Here is a 16,990-nt window from a genome sequence, read left to right on the forward strand (position 1 = left end):
AGTAGTGTGCAAAAACAGCATAATCAGACTTGTATCCGTCTAAACCGGAGAAAGAAAAGATGGAGCAGTTCTAAGGCCAGTGATATACATTACCGATGGATTAGACTCGCCATTTGAGATAGGAAGGAATAAGAGCATGGGATACATTGTGTATGCACTGCATGGCCTACTGGCCCATACCATTTCCGAGTCACGCTGAGGTTAGCCGATTCGGATCAGGCAGCGTGGTCCCAATTGTGTCAACCTCATGCTAAAATATTCAGTGTCAGGCGGGTGAGAAGCAATTTGCCCTGCGTGTATGATAATGTTCAGTTTCATCGGCTTCCTACGTTTAATTTTTCACTGCTAAGTCTTGCATCCTCGAAAAACCTGATCTTGGTTTACTTACTGACGGTCGATATCACGGACACTGTACACGCAACTTCGTTCGATATTTAGTAGGCGCGAGTACTAGTGGGAAATATCTAGTTGAGTTAACTCATTCCAGAGGAGCACGTGGCTCATCGAATGGCGCTAAAACAGGGAGTCCATCGAAAAACCGATCTTGGTTTACTTACTGACGGTCGATATCACGGACACTGTACACGCAACTTCGTTCGATATTTAGTAGGCGCGAGTACTAGTGGGAAATATCTAGTTGAGTTAACTCATTCCAGAGGAGCACGTGGCTCATCGAATGGCGCTAAAACAGGGAGTCCAAAGGTCAAATTTACCGCTCAACCACACAAATTCTACCCGAATAGTACCCAGGAGAGCCTGTTCTGCACAAGTGTGTATATATGAAAACTATGACATATAGACACCATGAATTTTTTAAAATGAGTTTAGTGTAGAAATTCACAGAACGGGTAGGGAAATTTCGACCAGTGTTCATTACCTTCGTCTCGTCCGTTTCAGATGCCAACTAGTGGACTGCCTGAAATTGCAGTGGCCAAGTAGAGCACCTGATCAGTGCTCATAACTGGGTACTTGCCTTGACACTGAACAGTAGACAAACGCATGTAAGTTGGCCCCTCATCGTTAAGCTTGTTGACAAGACCACATGGGTTGGCAGAGCTTGAGACAGCCAATGAAGGAATGCTGAAAGCCGTAAGAAGCACAACTAGCAGACGGCGCTAAGATTGGTTCATCGAACAGTGCTCGGCTCCGGTCCGAAAAGAGTGAAGTAAACGGGCTACAGGAAAGTTTGAAATGTGAACATCTGGTGCAACAATGTTGGTGTTGGAATATAAAGGCTGTGTTTGATGAGTGTGAATACCAGCGAAAGGAAGAAGGCTGCGCAATCATCTACTAGAGAAACACCAACCGAGCACTTACAGGCTATTGTACAGGGGGGGGCAGAACTCTCATATGCATCTTGTTTACAAAACTGAATATCCATCTTCTCCTTAAACGCGTCTTCTTGTACTTTCTTGGATATTCATTGACTGTTACTCAAGCAAGCAAACGCTACAAAGCGACTCCACCTCACTTTTCAAGAGACGCGAAGCAGATTTACGAGAAAACATACTACTCACATGTCCCATCAGTAGTATCCACCGTTACACCAACTGACTCAAATTTATAGATCTAACGATCCTTCCTCTTAGATCTAAACTGATGGTGGCTGGTTCGGTGAAACATTACACGCCGATGTGTCCAGTGGATGTACAGCGTGCTATGATGGGAAAAAGACAGCAACTCGAAGGTCGTAACCAGCAGTTCTAGGGATTTCGTACAGGTATCAAATGATGGCAACTTGTGTTGCAGTTTTAGGAACAAACTTAGGAGAGTGCAAACTTCACCCATATTGATATAAATCCATGGATGTTATTCATAACTATATATAGTGATACAAATACACGGCAAAAATATCAGTTTCGATATAAACATCAAAGTACTCTTATTTCGAGAACAGCTGCTTGGTAAAACAAAACCATAAATAGAACAAGACAGCGAATAAGTGTCCCAAAACAAAGTGACAAAGTAGCCATTAAGAAGCAGCAATGCCATTTTATCCTTCTAACATGTAAAGGTACTTCGTACGGACTTACTACACTACTCATAAGGTTGCTATAAAATCTTTCACAGACCACGACCGGTTTCACCCTTCTTGAGGCTCGTCGGGTAGACACAGTCCTCACTTTCTGTTCTACTCGAACCCGAATTGCGCGAAGTTGACTAAATAGACGCATTTGCCCTCCAAAGTCGTTTTCACGGAAGATGTTCCGAATATCGTCGCAGGAAGCGGACTTTCGCGGCATACTGACTTGAAGAATGCCATAGCCAAGCTATTCAGCGGGGATACAGTTGAATCGGCGAAACCTAAATGATTGTGCTCACCGGATTTCGTACCATTTGGAATAATCGAGAACATTAGGTTGACGTAAGCTCGGGAGATGCATTCATCCGATGGGTCTGAATAGGGAAGCGGAAACAGGTCTTGGGTTGACGAGGTATCTTCTAAAGCCTTGTGAGTAGTTTCCTTCAGAGTCCAAAAAGCCCTGTAAACATCGATCAGACGGAACAGCAAAATTTACAAAGGATATCTGTCAGGAAGGGAACAAAACTGCGGTGCTCAGTTCTGTGTGCCCAGCTCCAAGCAGAAAAATCATGAGGGATGAACAGATAACGCGTTAAAAACTCGCACAAGCTTCAAAAGTGTTTAGTTTGTTCTTTCGGACTTCGAAAACCGACATCGTAAGATTCGCCTCTATTGATACAACTAGATTTGTCGAACCACTGGATGCGATAAACTTCACATGAAACAGCTCTTCAGGCATGAATAACTATACAAAAGTCTGACGTGCGGTGTTGTGCAGATGTGGTTCGCGGAACGTGAATCCGGACACTGACACCGCCGCGCGACACATGGCATCAGTCTCACCATTCCCAAACAGTGGTTTAATATTTCACTGTTATGCAAGCGTGGTGGTTGTGCCTGCTCTGAAAAGTGTTCAGGTCACTGTGTCTGCGAATAAAATGTAAGGCTTTTTACCTGACAGGACGGTTTTTCAAGCATTACACTCTCCAGAACAACGAATTCCTGCAGATGTGGGGGCTGGTGCGTAGGTGAAGGGGACGGAGGACAGGCTCGGTAACCTGTGTAATTAATCAGCGTTTGCGAACCATCGCTTGCGAGCATCACTACACGCACATGGACTTGTGTGTGTGTGTGTGTGTGTGTTAGTTGATGAGCGCACGCTACATCGAGACACACTTGTTCGTCAAAGACTGACAGACGAAACAGAACGTCCATATCACTACACATGGACTTGTGTGTGTGTGTGTGTGTGTTAGTTGATGAGCGCACGCTACATCGAGACACACTTGTTCGTCAAAGACTGACAGACGAAACAGAACGTCCATTAATATGGCGTGCAGGATGTGCGGCGAAAAAGGAACGATCACATAGAACTGATTACGTAACCAGATCCGAAGAAGACGTCACGATTCCGCTTGAGCACACGCAACAGAACACTTACTTCCAAATAAATAAGCTTTCAGCAGTGCTTTGGTTCTTTCCGTATTTGCAATCAATTCGATTTCGCCCCGGACATTAAACTTTTATTTTTTTTCAACATATGCAACGATGACGTCCCCCAGTTCAAAGTTTCCCGACGATAACGGAAACTCGGGGGAAATGCCCATCTAAAGAGTTTTTGGAAAGGGTGAAACCCGTAGGGGGCTTTCGGAGAGTCTTCAATGACCTTATAAGTAAGGTGTTGTGCCAAGAAGAAAAACCCACATCCTTGTGCACTTCCCGTCATACCATATAACTGCTCATTTCTATTTAAGGCCATTTGGTGGTACGACCACCAACAGATACATTATAAGGTAGCGTTGTCACTTAGTCTGCCAAGCATAAAGATCACTCTGATTGACTACCGAGCCAAACTCCCATATTCAGATGACCTTGCTAGGTTTGAGTGGAATCTGGTTACTGTCACTGCCTTTGGAAGTTCTCAGATTGTCTCTCATTGTCATTCCGTAGGTGAAGTACGTATGACCTCCAGTGAGAGATATAAAATCGTTCAGCCGTAGCACCCTTCCGGTGCCTAACTGCCATGCAACCCGAAGGTTTCACAAAGGCTGGGATACTGCCAAGTTGCCCAATTCTAGACAGGGGAAGTCGAGAGGCAGGGGTCGGGTTCGAACCACAGACCTTGCGGTCAGTAAATTCGCGCTCTAACCACTTCAGCCATCTCGCCCCCGGTGAGAGATATATGGTTAGTTGATTGAATGTCTAGGGGCTCACCCTCACAGCATTTGTGATGAAGGCGGGCGATCCCGGGTTTCACCCTACGTGAAATGTATTCAACCTCAGATAGTCCCGGTGTCTGTCACGCGGGTAAACGAGTCCTGAGTTGTGACGATTTGGAATGCTTTCAAAGTCTTGACTCAGAAATGCAAGTTATGTAGCGTGGTGTAACGACCGAAGACCACCTGTGAAGCAACTCAATGAAGTAAACCAGCTCAAAATCACGTACAAGAATGCAATGCACTCTAAAGTGTACTTCTGTATAGTTTATTTCTGCATAATAATACGAAAAACGACGATTCATCATCATCGACAGCATTACATCAGTGTTCAACACTGATGCTTCGCTGCCTCGCAACCATTATTTATTCGAAAACATTATCGTGAAAAGAAGAATAAACGTGGATGTGGAAACTACTCTCCTGGTCAGATGTAGATCAAGACAAAACTTATCTTTTAAGCCCTGCCTTTCCGACACGGCAGACTGTTCCACCGGTGTATTGTCTGTGTGTATGAAAATTATCCAAACTCACTGTGTGGATGTTTCGAGGATAGCAGCCAGGAGGGGCTGAAGAGAAGAACGCGATAAGTTAGATAAATGTATTAGTGAGTTGGTAGCATTCGCCAACGAGGAAACACAAGAACATAGGTTTAGCAGTTAATCACCTGAGCACCAGGACAGGTGGGGTCGAGGGCGACAGTAATGCGGGGTTACAATCACAAACAATACAAGGAGTGTCCGCTATTGGGAGGGGGGCTCTCGATTTCTTCCGGATGACGTTCAAGGATGTCTTCATGTTCTGACTTCATTACCACCGCCACTTCTGAAAGTAGACAAGAGGGGTTATAATTAACAATGGCGAGCCCTGTGATATCTGCGGGCATTTTACACTGGTCACTAAGACTGCAAGGCCCGAGTCACGTTTGCTAATTTGGGACACCTATGGCGTCAGAGTGGTTTATCCCTGAATCTCAAGGGACATGGGTATCAAGCTATAATGCAAGCTGTTTTGTCGTGTGGCTGTGAGACTTGGTTTATTCGAGCAGCGAGACTGAGACCTCTTCAGGTGATCGACAATCGTTGTCTCAGAACCATAGCTTGTGTGGGCTGGTGTCGGCGAATCCATAATGTGACAATTAGAAATCGCGTTTTCCGTTGTGCAACGGGTACGTCCGTTGATGAATGTGACCAGCACCAGAAGCTACGTTGGTTGGGACATGTGCTGCGTATGCTGAACCATCGTTTGCCGAAGAAAGTGCTTGCTGTTTTCCATGCCCAATTCAGAGTGGCGTAAACAGAGAGGTGGCCAACCCTTGACTTGGCGGAAGTGTATGAAGGAGATCATGAAACGCCTGGGCGCTGTCAGTGCTACTCGCCTTCCAGGATGGGGAACGCGTGGTCCTCACTGCACTTGCTTGGAGACACTACGAGATATGGTCGCCAACCGATGTCTGTGGTGTTTTTGTTGTCAGTTTCTATCTAGATTGCCTGAGTGAATGTTTGGAAGTGTAGGCACCTCGGATTGATTGTGGTAAGCTAGAACTAAGGCCCTTCCCGTCCATCTTTTACTTTTTTACTCTTTTACTCTTCTACTCTTTTGTTTGCAATAGAACTTTCAAATAAGTCATGGTTGTACGGCAGTGAAGCATCGGTGTTGAACACTGATGTCATGCTGTCGATGATGATGTGTTTACGTTAGAATTTCCTCCTGCGTTGACAATACGTCCATGTGAAAACATGACTAAGATGTAGCCTAGCCTCTAGAACCGGCTCATTGTGAATAGTGGCTTGTCTAACCCATGGTGTAATACTGTAAAAAAATCATTGACCGGACATTAACCGTGTAGCTTGATGTACGACCTGTCGGCACTTTGAGAGCTTCAGAGACTTATGATCGCAGTATGCCATTGGCTTAAGTTGGGGTGCTTTTGCTCGCTAGATGTTCAGTTTCCAATACAACAGCTTCATTAGATAAACAGGTAGTCTAATGGATACTGATCACGCATCGATTGAGATGGGTCGCATGCGTCCTGAAAGCTGTGTCCTCACCCCAACGGTCGTCCTGGTTAGAGTAAGTGGGGCTCTACCTGCACTCATAGTGACTTTGGTAAACAAGACAGCCCATTGTGACTCGACAGTCTCGGGACAACGTCTGTCCGGCCCCATTCATGACATGCGTAAGTGATGCGCAGTTGCTGTGTGGCAACGTCGGCGGTACTAGCAGGCCAGTGCGACAGTTTGGCGGGTATACTGACTGTCGGTCGCATCAGGCACAGGCTTGTTCGGCAGCGTACCCACATGATTATTAACGCTCGATCCTACACTTTAGCCTCACAGGGACACCGGAACAAAGAACCATGGGTGTGTTCGTGATGCCTGCTTTGGTAGGAGGGGCAGATGACAGTGTTTGTGATCATCCAACCACATGACTGACTGAGGGCATGAACAAAGAAATTCAGACAGGCGCAAAGTTATGATCCATTTGATTTAATGCAGGCACAGCATGGGGCTGTCTGACTGACTGGCTGGCTTGTTGGCTCGACAGAATACTTGCAAGCTTGACGGGCGCGATGAAATATCTGTCAGACTGTCCACTCACAATGGTGGTGCGATGGTGCTTACTTGTCCTGATCGGAGATGTCACAGACACACAGACATGTTCGCTTTCTTTGCAGTCCCGTTCGACTGAATTCGTCCACGTATAACTGTAAAGACGAATGGGAAATGACTACACTATTGACAGCTTCTGTTTAATGACATTTGTAAGCCTCTACCACCGTTTCATCATCTAAACGGAAAATATGAAACTGAGTATTCAGCTAGAAGTCACGTGATTGCGACTGATGCTGCTGCTTGCACCATATAAACTGGTGCATTTTCCTGTAGCGGAGTGCACCCATCACGCAGTTTTTGTCATTACTACTGATGCGGGACTTGTATATGTGATGGTTATTGCAAAACCCACTAGCACTGCCGACGCACAGTGCTCATGCGTTTACAATGGCCGGCTGCGGTCAGATGAGCTACGTCTGACGAGACCCCTCAAGAGCGTTCACCCAATATGGAACCATCATTTCCAGCGGGCTCCTCAAAGTTTACCGTAAAGAACTCACGTTTCGCTACTCGGGAGATCAGAAACTATGCGGTGGAAACTGATAGGAATTTTTCGAGACATTGGGTGTAGAGCTTGTGTGCGTTGCTCTTTTGCTCTGACTCAAACTAATAGACAGATTACTCAGTCCGGGGGGGGGGGGGGAACCATCATTTCCAGCGGGCTCCTCAAAGTTTACCGTAAAGAACTCACGTTTCGCTACTCGGGAGATCAGAAACTATGCGGTGGAAACTGATAGGAATTTTTCGAGACATTGGGTGTAGAGCTTGTGTGCGTTGCTCTTTTGCTCTGACTCAAACTAATAGACAGATTACTCAGTCCGGGGGGGGGGGGACGGGACAAATAAAGAAATTGGCTGGTTTTGGTGCGCTGCCAACATACATCCTGCTGTAACTCTGTACGGATTTTAATCAGAAGGCTATGCGATGCAAACCTCGGCTAATATTCTCGGTAGTGCCTAGTCACCGACCTTATTCATCCTGAATCATAAAGCATTCGTCAGTTTCAGACGATTTCAGTAGCACAGACGACGGAAAACCCTCTCAGAAGGGAAGACCAGTCGCCAGGAGTAACTGAAGTTTCACATGGCAAGTACACTTAGAATGTGAATAATACATGATAAACGGGAGTGCAGATAGGCCGTCTAAAGGTGCCGAAGTATAAATTTATTTAGTCAGTTAGTTGGAACTGGTTCGAAAGGTGTGACTGCTTGACCAATACTACATCGATGAAACAGGGATTGTGAGCCTAACTGTTCGTACAGTGATCGCTTCGGCCGTTGGGGGTGCATTTTGACGGATTCCTGTAAAAGGATTCGATGGCACTCATGTTGAACGAGCCCGTACCCGATGAGATGAGCAGAAATCACGCTTATCACGTGTTTGATTTTCGGGGTCCGTGGTGGTTGATTAGCTGCAGCTGACCGGTTGAGCAAGCTACCAATATTCGGTGCTCCACTACAAAAGTTCAGATGTCTAGCAGCTCTCCGAGACTGTCGTACCACGCATGTAGTTTGAACCACATTCACCAGCGAAAGAATAGATGACCAAAAACGAGGTTTGGGCTAGTACATTGTAAATGAAGTGAGTTCTGAGCGAGCAGTCACCACTGAAAAGAATTCTAACCGGTGAAGCAGAGAAGGTTCTCTAAACGTAATACTCCGCTCATAAGGTTGAGCACGGTGCTGCTCAGTGATTAAGGCACGAACTGACTGGAAACACCATTATTCGAGACAAGCTTCTGCATCGCGACTGCTTCTGTCTAGGCTTGGGCCAGTTGGCACTACCTCAGACCTCGTGCTTCCTTCGGCAGCTTTGCACCGAAAACCGTTACGGCTGAACGCACCCATAAGGTTACTCAGACCTCGTCCTTCGGCAGCTTTGCACCGAAAACCGTTACGGCTGAACGCACCCATAAGGTTACTGAAAGTTGTTCGACACCCAACGACCGAGGAGATTTCAGACGCATGCTAAATTTAGACAATGCATTCGGGTATCTCGAATATCATAGGAATTGAAACGTGAGTTAGCCTGGTGCGGCACATTCATTTGACGCAGTTTACCATAAACGAGAGGTTTAACTGGATTTAGTTGAGTCTCCTGTCATAACCAAATTCGTGTGCAAGATTATTTGCGGAATAAAAGATTCTCCCTATAGGATGGCTTGCTTCTGTTGTGGCTGTTTCTGAGGATCTGTCACATCTGAAGGCCTGTCTGATGATGGCATTCTCCCCTTTCTCTCGTGGTGCTCTTCCCCATATACCTCAGGATTATTTCTGAGCCAACCCCGTTGAATTCGATTTACTCTTCACCGGTCTTTGAATCAGCGCGACGCTAACTTTCAGAAACTAGTCTAAAACGATTATGGATAGACCGATATTCACGTGTCTTAAAATATCACAGCACTACGGAAGGTGATCAGTAAAAATGTATAAAAACTATCGGACCCAGCATTTTATCAGGAAATAACTCCCAGAAAGATTTTTTCTAGGATGAACACTCCACTGAATACGTTTTTATTCTGTGCGGGAAAACGCAACAAAACTCAACTGCAAGCAGCTGACAAACTTGTCCATTTCCAAAGTCAAAGGAACAATGGAACTAAATTTAACATTTTACGTCAAGTAGTTTCAGTCGTCTGTCTTGGCTCTTAAAATCAGTTTTTGTGTAGATGAACCGCATGTGATTTAGCGATAGTCTGAAAAACCGAGCGGTGTGGAGCGGGGTATTAGATTTCATGAGTTTTCTGGTTCTATTTAGATCCCAGAATGCAAAATGTCAGCATGCCTGCTCCAAACAGTTGGGCACTTTTAGCCAACAGTAGATTGTTAGAGCCTTGTTCCACTTACCAGCCTTGTAAGTTTTACCCCAAAAGAAGTCTGTCCCATAAATGCAACTACTCACAAGGTTGCAGCCCACGACCGGTTTCGCACTTCTGTTTCGGGCTCATCAGGTAGGCGCAGTCCCCGAGTTTCCGTCAGCCTCATGTTTTACTTGAACCCGGTTGTGGGCTGTCCATTAGTTTTCAGCAACCTTGTGAGCAGTTTGCTTCTTGAAAATATACTGCGATATCTCGAATATCGTGCCAACTGAAACATAAGGCGGCCTGTGTGCAGCACATTCAGTTGTAGGATATCATAAACGAGAGATTCAGTTGAGTCTCTCGTGAAAACCAAATTGATTTGATTTCTCGAAGTTTGCCCCACTTCATTTAACGGAGAATTCCACGAGCAAAAAGGGCTTCAAGATGGCATCCCCCCAGTTGGTGTTACTTACCAGCGGTCTTTAGCCTGTTTAAAACATAGTTCCGAATATACAGGGGTGCATAGAGCGAAAGTTAAATACACCAAATGGAACGGTGAATTTTTTATGTACACCGTCAAACTGGAAGCTGGTTCCATCGGTAATATATTGGGGGTGCAAGTGTCCGAATTAAAGAATTTGACAATGCAATTTTTCGTAAAAGTGAAATATATAGAATTATATAAAGGCTCATTATTGATTTGCAGACTAGTGTTGAAAACAAGCTTACAGAAAGTATAAAATGAGGAAAATGGTCCATGTTGGGGTAAATATCCACGGTTAAATTGCGTTTGATTGATATGATATGATATGATGTGATTAATTAGCTAGCACATACTGCTTGTTTGGCGTGAATAGGTAGGTTGCTTCACTGATCTGGCAGCTCTCAGTATACCATATGCCACCCTAACGAGATAATGCGACCCATGCAGAGAGTTTATCACACATCAGACGACCATTCTTCACAAACATTTCGTTCGTCAGAATTAGAATAAACCAATGATAAACGCCTATTGAAAACTTATTTTGAGTCTGTTACGTAGATGTGACGATTCTTGTCACATGTGTATTGCTGGGGTTCGCCTACAACTATTTCCACCTGAAGCGATAAATTATAAGTGCATTTGTCTTTGTTATGTCTGATATGTTTATTTCTCCGAATGACATAGTCGGTAGGGCCTATGTTCAGATTGCATGTTCCGTAAACAGTTCGGATACCCGCCTTTATTGTGTACTCACATGGTATGTACCAGTTGCTCATAACTTTTCACGGTTTGTATACGTCCACGAATTCAACAAATCTCAAAGATTTTACTAAATCTTCGGACGTTTAAAACGTATTCAAGTACTGGATTTGGAAAATTTTACCCTGACAATGAAATTTAGGGCTTTCATGAGAGACTCAACTGAATCTCTCGTTTATGATGTTCTACAACTGAATGTGCTGCACACAGGCCGCCTCATGTTTCAGTTGGCACGATATTCGAGATATCGCAGTATATTTTCAAGAAACAAACTACTCACAAGGTTGCTGAGATCTCTTCGACAGCCCACGACCGGTTTCGTCCTTCTGTTTCGAGCTCATCAGCTAGGCTCAGTCCTCGAGTTTCCACGCCACATCAGAGGCGGAAAGAAAGACGCATCAACGGGTAAGAGCAAGGAAGGGTTGTTTTTAACAAAAACACTCTCAAGGTTGCAGCACATTCAAATGAAGAACATCATAAACGAGAGATTCAGTTGAGTCTCTCGTGAAAACCCTAAATTTCATTGTCAGGGTAAAATTTTCCAAATCCAGTACTTGAATACGTTTTTTTCAGCAACCTTGTGAGCAGTTTCCTTCATGAGGATATTTAGGGCTGTTTCAGGGCGTAACTTGACGCTTCTGAGTTTTCTATATGCGGATTCTGCTTTGGTGAACGGAACCTTAGATGTTCTTCGGTGAAAATGTGTGCGCTTTAGGTTGAAAGTGATCTGAGAAAGACGGGCAAAACTGGTGGCATCCATGGCACTTCGTACACTCTATCCCCACATTGCAAAACCGCTCAAATTTATCTGTTTGGGTTCAGGATGGATGGTCTTAGACGGGCGGTTGTTTGCGTTGAGGAAAGATATTGTAACATGTTTCCTTTTCTGTCAAACAAGATTTGGTAGATTTGTATTCCGGCGGGTTTTAGACATCCAACAGGGTACCATGCTTGGATGTCAGGTTGATCGGTTGACATTAACAGGGCCATTGCAAAGCCAACGCTCGATAAACTGGACTAACCAATCAGATTGCTCGGATTGCCAGCTTGTTCATCCTTGCACACGTGACGATTTGGCACCTGCGCTCGTGAGCGTATCTACAATGAGCTTGAATTGCATAACAGGTGAGTGAAGTTCAAATCTCTTTATTTCCAAAAGGGATGTACCGCTTATGCAGTGCAATGTATCCAAGTAGGAACACGCCAAGATATGAAAAAGATGGTAAAAAGAAATTTTCTCCAAGAACAGCTACAAATAACACACAAAACGGCAAAGCTGCTCGATTCATATCCCGAATCAGAATAGCGATAGGGGAAAACAGTGTGTGTGGGATGGCATCGTTCTTGTCAACCGCTAATGGATAAGCAAGTATACGTATCGATCTTAGAAACTCAAAATCCATATTCTGATGGGAAAACACAACGCCCAATCCGGTCATACGGACAAGAGTAGACGCAACTTCCGGCTGGGAGCTTTTTGTGAACAAGGGCCTAGTCAAAACTATGCGAACATCGAGGCTTCCATAAAGGCTAGCGAGCTATGTCTAATGTCTTGAGTGTCAAGCAAAATATATTAGGAGTTTGGCGGCAGAATAAGCGGATTCCGACTAAAACGTAGAATGACCGACTCCAAGTACCTAGACACAGGTTCTGCTGCTCCAGCCTCAAAACGAAAGCTGCAGAATTAGCAGTTTGAGGCCGATCGTTGAGTCTGTGTTCTGAGCGGGGGTGACAAAACTCACCAGTGTTTTCTGTCGACATTTGACCTGTACTCTACTGGAAGCAACAGTTGTTTTCGTCTGTGACAATCGTGTCTTATCTGGATAATACCCACACATTTCGCCACACCTAGCAAAGATCCCATCGTACTTGATGCCGAAATAGGAAACTCTTAGTCCAGTTTCAGGGCTTCAGTAAACTAATGGCGTTGCAATGGCATGTTTGTTAGGCACTATTCTGCTTGATCTCTTCAAGATACGAAGAAAATAGAAACACGTTAACCAAGCCCAGGTTCACGATGGTTACATAGAGACCATTTTTAATCATTACTTATCAGCTTTCAAATATAGGATACATGCTTCCCGTCCACGGGTCACTTGGTAAAAAAATTCACTTCACTCACAAATTAAATGACGATAACCCGTTTGCCATCTTGTCCGTCTTGGTAACCAGACAAGTAAACGGAACGAAGAGCTGCTGGGGGAACACAAGAGCCTCCGTGATTTTGTCCAATACAGTAAAAACAGTCAGGAATGTGTACCTTATTTTACAGCATTTTTTCAGTCCAAGCACCAAGCGTCTAATATATTGCGGTCATCAGGCTGAAACTCAGTCAGCTTTTAAAGTCTTCACAAAAAGTCAGAGGCCCCGTTTGTTGGCCTTTATTGAAACGTCGACGAGGTGTGAACCGGATGCTGCGCCTCACCCTGTTCACGCGACCCATTTGCACGTTGTGTGCTTTTCCGTGAGAAGGTGGATTCTGAATTTCTTATACTGATGCGCACACCCGATTACTCGCACTGCAGTCAGCGAAAGTGTTCCAAACGCCAGTATCCAGTATGAACTGTGGTAATCATCTAGCTCTGTTGGAACACAAAACTTCCCTCCATATTTCTCGTCAACCATTTCCATCCAATTGGTTGGGAATTTTAGTTCCTGCTTGTTTCATTATTCCAACGAGAAGTTTGCTTGTTCATTGCAGCGGAAACCAACGTTCACATACAGCTCTGTGTGTTTGTGCGAAATCTACCTAGTTCTGCAGAATCAAGCATGATGGCCGGGTGTGTGTCATACGTTACTTCCAATTACGTTAGCCGTGGAGTCAATATGACGATGTCTTCCGTCTGGATCAAGTCGTGATGTGAACTAAGGACCTTTGAACACTATTAATTCCTTTCACTTGTTCAGTCAGATTTGTGCTTGGCGAATCCCGGATAGTTCGATCCACGGACATTTCGTTGGCGCATATTTCCCCTATGAAACGTTGCATTTTCGAATATTTCAACGTAGGACACCTTGGTTAAGCTTACTCCTTACAAAAAACACCATTTGTAAGCACACCTTTACCGCTTGCAACTTTGGACTACAGTTTAGATTTAAGTTAGACCAGAAAAAACAGGTTAGGACCAGGCACGTTGTGTCATATGCCGAGGTCAAACATAACAAATGAGTATATTGTCAATTCTCTCAAGCTACATAAGATTCCTACCTCTTCAGTAAGTCAAACGGGTTTATAGTACAATCTTCCGTGCCTTCGCAGCGAAGCCTTTCCCTCTTTCTCTCGCAGCACCTTCAGTTACCTGGAAACATCACAAACGAGAGACTCAGTTGGGTTCCAGGAGGGTCTCTCGCAAAACCTAATTTGTTTGCAAATGAGTGTAGTTCGCCAATTTCTTGCAGTCTGGTCTCAAGTAGAACATAAGGTTGACGGGAACCCGGGGACTGCGCCTACCTGATGAGCCCCAAGAAGGGCGAAACCGGTCATGGGGTGTCGAAGAATTTTTAGCAACTTCATGAGTAGCGCATCACGATGTACACGTATCGCGATATCTCGAATATCGTAGCAGCTGAAACATGAGGCGGCCTGGTGCAGAACATTCAGTTGCTTGGAAACATCACAATCGACAGATTCAGCTGGGTTCCAGGTGAGTTTCTCGAAAAAACCAAATTGGTTTGCCAATGAGTATATTTTCTGCTTTATTCTATTATTTTTTCAAGCTAGATTCCATATCTGACAATGGCTTACATCATACGCGTACATTAGACACACATTCTTAATTCGTCCCGAGAAAGAGGGTCTCGTAAAGAATATAAAAAAACAATCAACCTATTGAAGTACACTCATTTGCAAAAAAATTGGTTCTGTGGAGGGCTCACCTGGAACCCAGCTGAATTTCTCGTGTGACTGAATGTGCTGCACCAGTTAACCTCATGTTCCAGTCGCTACAATATTCGAGATATTGCGACACATACATATTTTTGTAATGCATTACTCATAGGGTTTCCGAAAACTCGACAGCCCATGACCGCTTTCGCTCTTCTTGGGGCTCATCAGGAAGGCGCATTCCCCGAGTTTCCGTTAACCTCGCGTTCTACTTGAAGCCAAAGTGCACGAAATCCACGAAATGCACTCATTTGCAAACAAATTTTGTTTTACGAGGGATTTACCTGGAACCCAGCTGAGTCTCTCCTTTACGATGTTTTCATAAAGACTAATTTCCAACAACCTTATGAGTAGTGTGTAAATCAACCGCATGATTCGTGCTGTGTTCAGGCCTTGGTTTGTTCCGGATCGCGGGATCCGATTAATTTACGCTCCAACTCGTAAACGAAATGAGTTCAAATCAGCAAAAAGTACTCTGACCCACTCGTATGGTTTGTCGCATGCTTGATGGAGGAATACCGTCCCGTGATCGATTACTGATGGACTTGACTTACACGCGCATACTCGGAGATCGCTGAATCACAAAACCCGTTATTTTCGAAGCATTTCTCTGGTGTGTTTTTTGTATCAAAATCAGAACTTGATTCTTGGTAAAACAAGAACTTAGACTCGCGAAAACCGTCTTTTGTCGGGTTGCTTTTCTTGGTGAATAATAACTCCAATTAAGTTTTTCCTCTCTAACAGTCGATATACCATTATATATATATATAATGTCTAACGGTGTTCTTCGTCTGATATAAGTAGTTTCTATAATCTCGACATCTATAATCTCGACATCTGCATATCACAGGAGACTTAATTGCATCTCTCTGTTATGAAATTCTTCAACTGAATGTGCTGCACAAGGGCCTCCTCATGTTCAATTTGGTACGATATTTGAGGTATGGCAGTATATTTCCACAGAGGAATAGGTTACTTAATCTTCAACAACCTTGTGAGTAGTTTGCTTTAGATTCTATAATCTTTTGTTTGTATACGAACAACAAGAGGGAATATTCACCATCTTGATTGGAGGCCGATGCAATTGGAAATAAACAGATTGCGTAATCATCTTTTTTTCAACGTGTTTGTAACAGTTGTTCAAAAGAACGCTAGAAATAACCTTAGGACAATGAGGATACCAAATTAACCAGCTGATGTCATGATTTATTTTGACAGTTGCTTGTGGTGGCATAATGGAGCTACAAAAAAGGATCTCAGTAAAATTGAAATGACGAGAAACAGCTGGCGTTATCCCCTATTTTTGTAATTATTGTGACGCTGGTTCAGTACGAACTTAGCAGCTCTCTACGTGTTGTCCCTGACTGCATCCTGGAAGGCCGATAAACCACATGTAGTTGGAACTTCCACGTGTAGACAGGTGTTGTTCAAAGGTGTGAAGGCTTCGAAAGCCGATGCAATAAAATCATTTTATCATCCATTACGCTGACAATTGAAATTCCCTACGTTTATTCTGTCCGTATTTGCTAGCCCCGCTCCATTTTTGTGTTTAGTGCGTGTATATGAACTGACGTTCATCTGTCCTTACCACTTCATTCATTTGACCTTGAGGTCATGCAGCCATTTTGCGGTCGACCTTATGCACGTTTGACTGTCTCACGTGGGAGCTTGCTTGATCATTCGGTTTGAACTTTTATATTCCAAGTGGACCATTTGTTTTGGACGGGTATCTACTTTCGAGGTTTGTATAATTTATGAATTTGTCTCAAATTAATAATACCACATAGAATCCCAGCCCCGACTTTGTTTTGCCTTTCCGGACGTTCTGGTATCACGCGTCACTCGAAGATACCGTTCGCCCGTTACAATCCTACTCTTTATCTTACGATTGATTTTCAGTCTGCATTTTAAGTGAAATATAGTGGTGGGTATGTTAGTTGTGAGCAGAGAAACAAGACAACGATATCGAACGTATGATTTGGACAGGTTCATTCGAACCTTAGCAGCCTAAAGGTTATGTGGGTACGTGTTTGTTTTGAACGCTGGGAGCTTTTCCATCCTATTCGCGTCAGACTGGTTCTCAATTTAATCTACATCAGTCAATAAATAGCGATAAATTTATAGAAAAATACGCTGGTAGATTATGCAACTGATGGAATGGCTCCCCCTGTTATTCGCAACACTGGCCCTCAATTCCACACAAGTCCGTC

At 44.2% G+C, this 16,990-nt stretch overlaps 1 protein-coding gene across 1 annotated transcript; it reads left to right on the forward strand.

Moving 5' to 3' along the window:
• Positions 1-5,572: 5,572 nt before the first annotated feature.
• T265_00514 (hypothetical protein) lies at positions 5,573-14,801 on the forward strand (the record flags this gene model as incomplete). Its single annotated transcript, XM_009164318.1, has 5 exons — positions 5,573-5,733; positions 11,040-11,302; positions 13,805-13,902; positions 14,461-14,541; positions 14,661-14,801. The coding sequence occupies 5 exons, from the start codon at positions 5,573-5,575 to the stop codon at positions 14,799-14,801; spliced, it is 744 nt and encodes a 247-aa protein (XP_009162582.1).
• Between the last annotated feature and the right edge of the window lie 2,189 nt (positions 14,802-16,990).

The sequence above is a fragment of the Opisthorchis viverrini genome (genome assembly GCF_000715545.1).
Source record: "Opisthorchis viverrini unplaced genomic scaffold opera_v5_5, whole genome shotgun sequence".
Lineage (NCBI taxonomy): Eukaryota > Metazoa > Platyhelminthes > Trematoda > Opisthorchiida > Opisthorchiidae > Opisthorchis > Opisthorchis viverrini.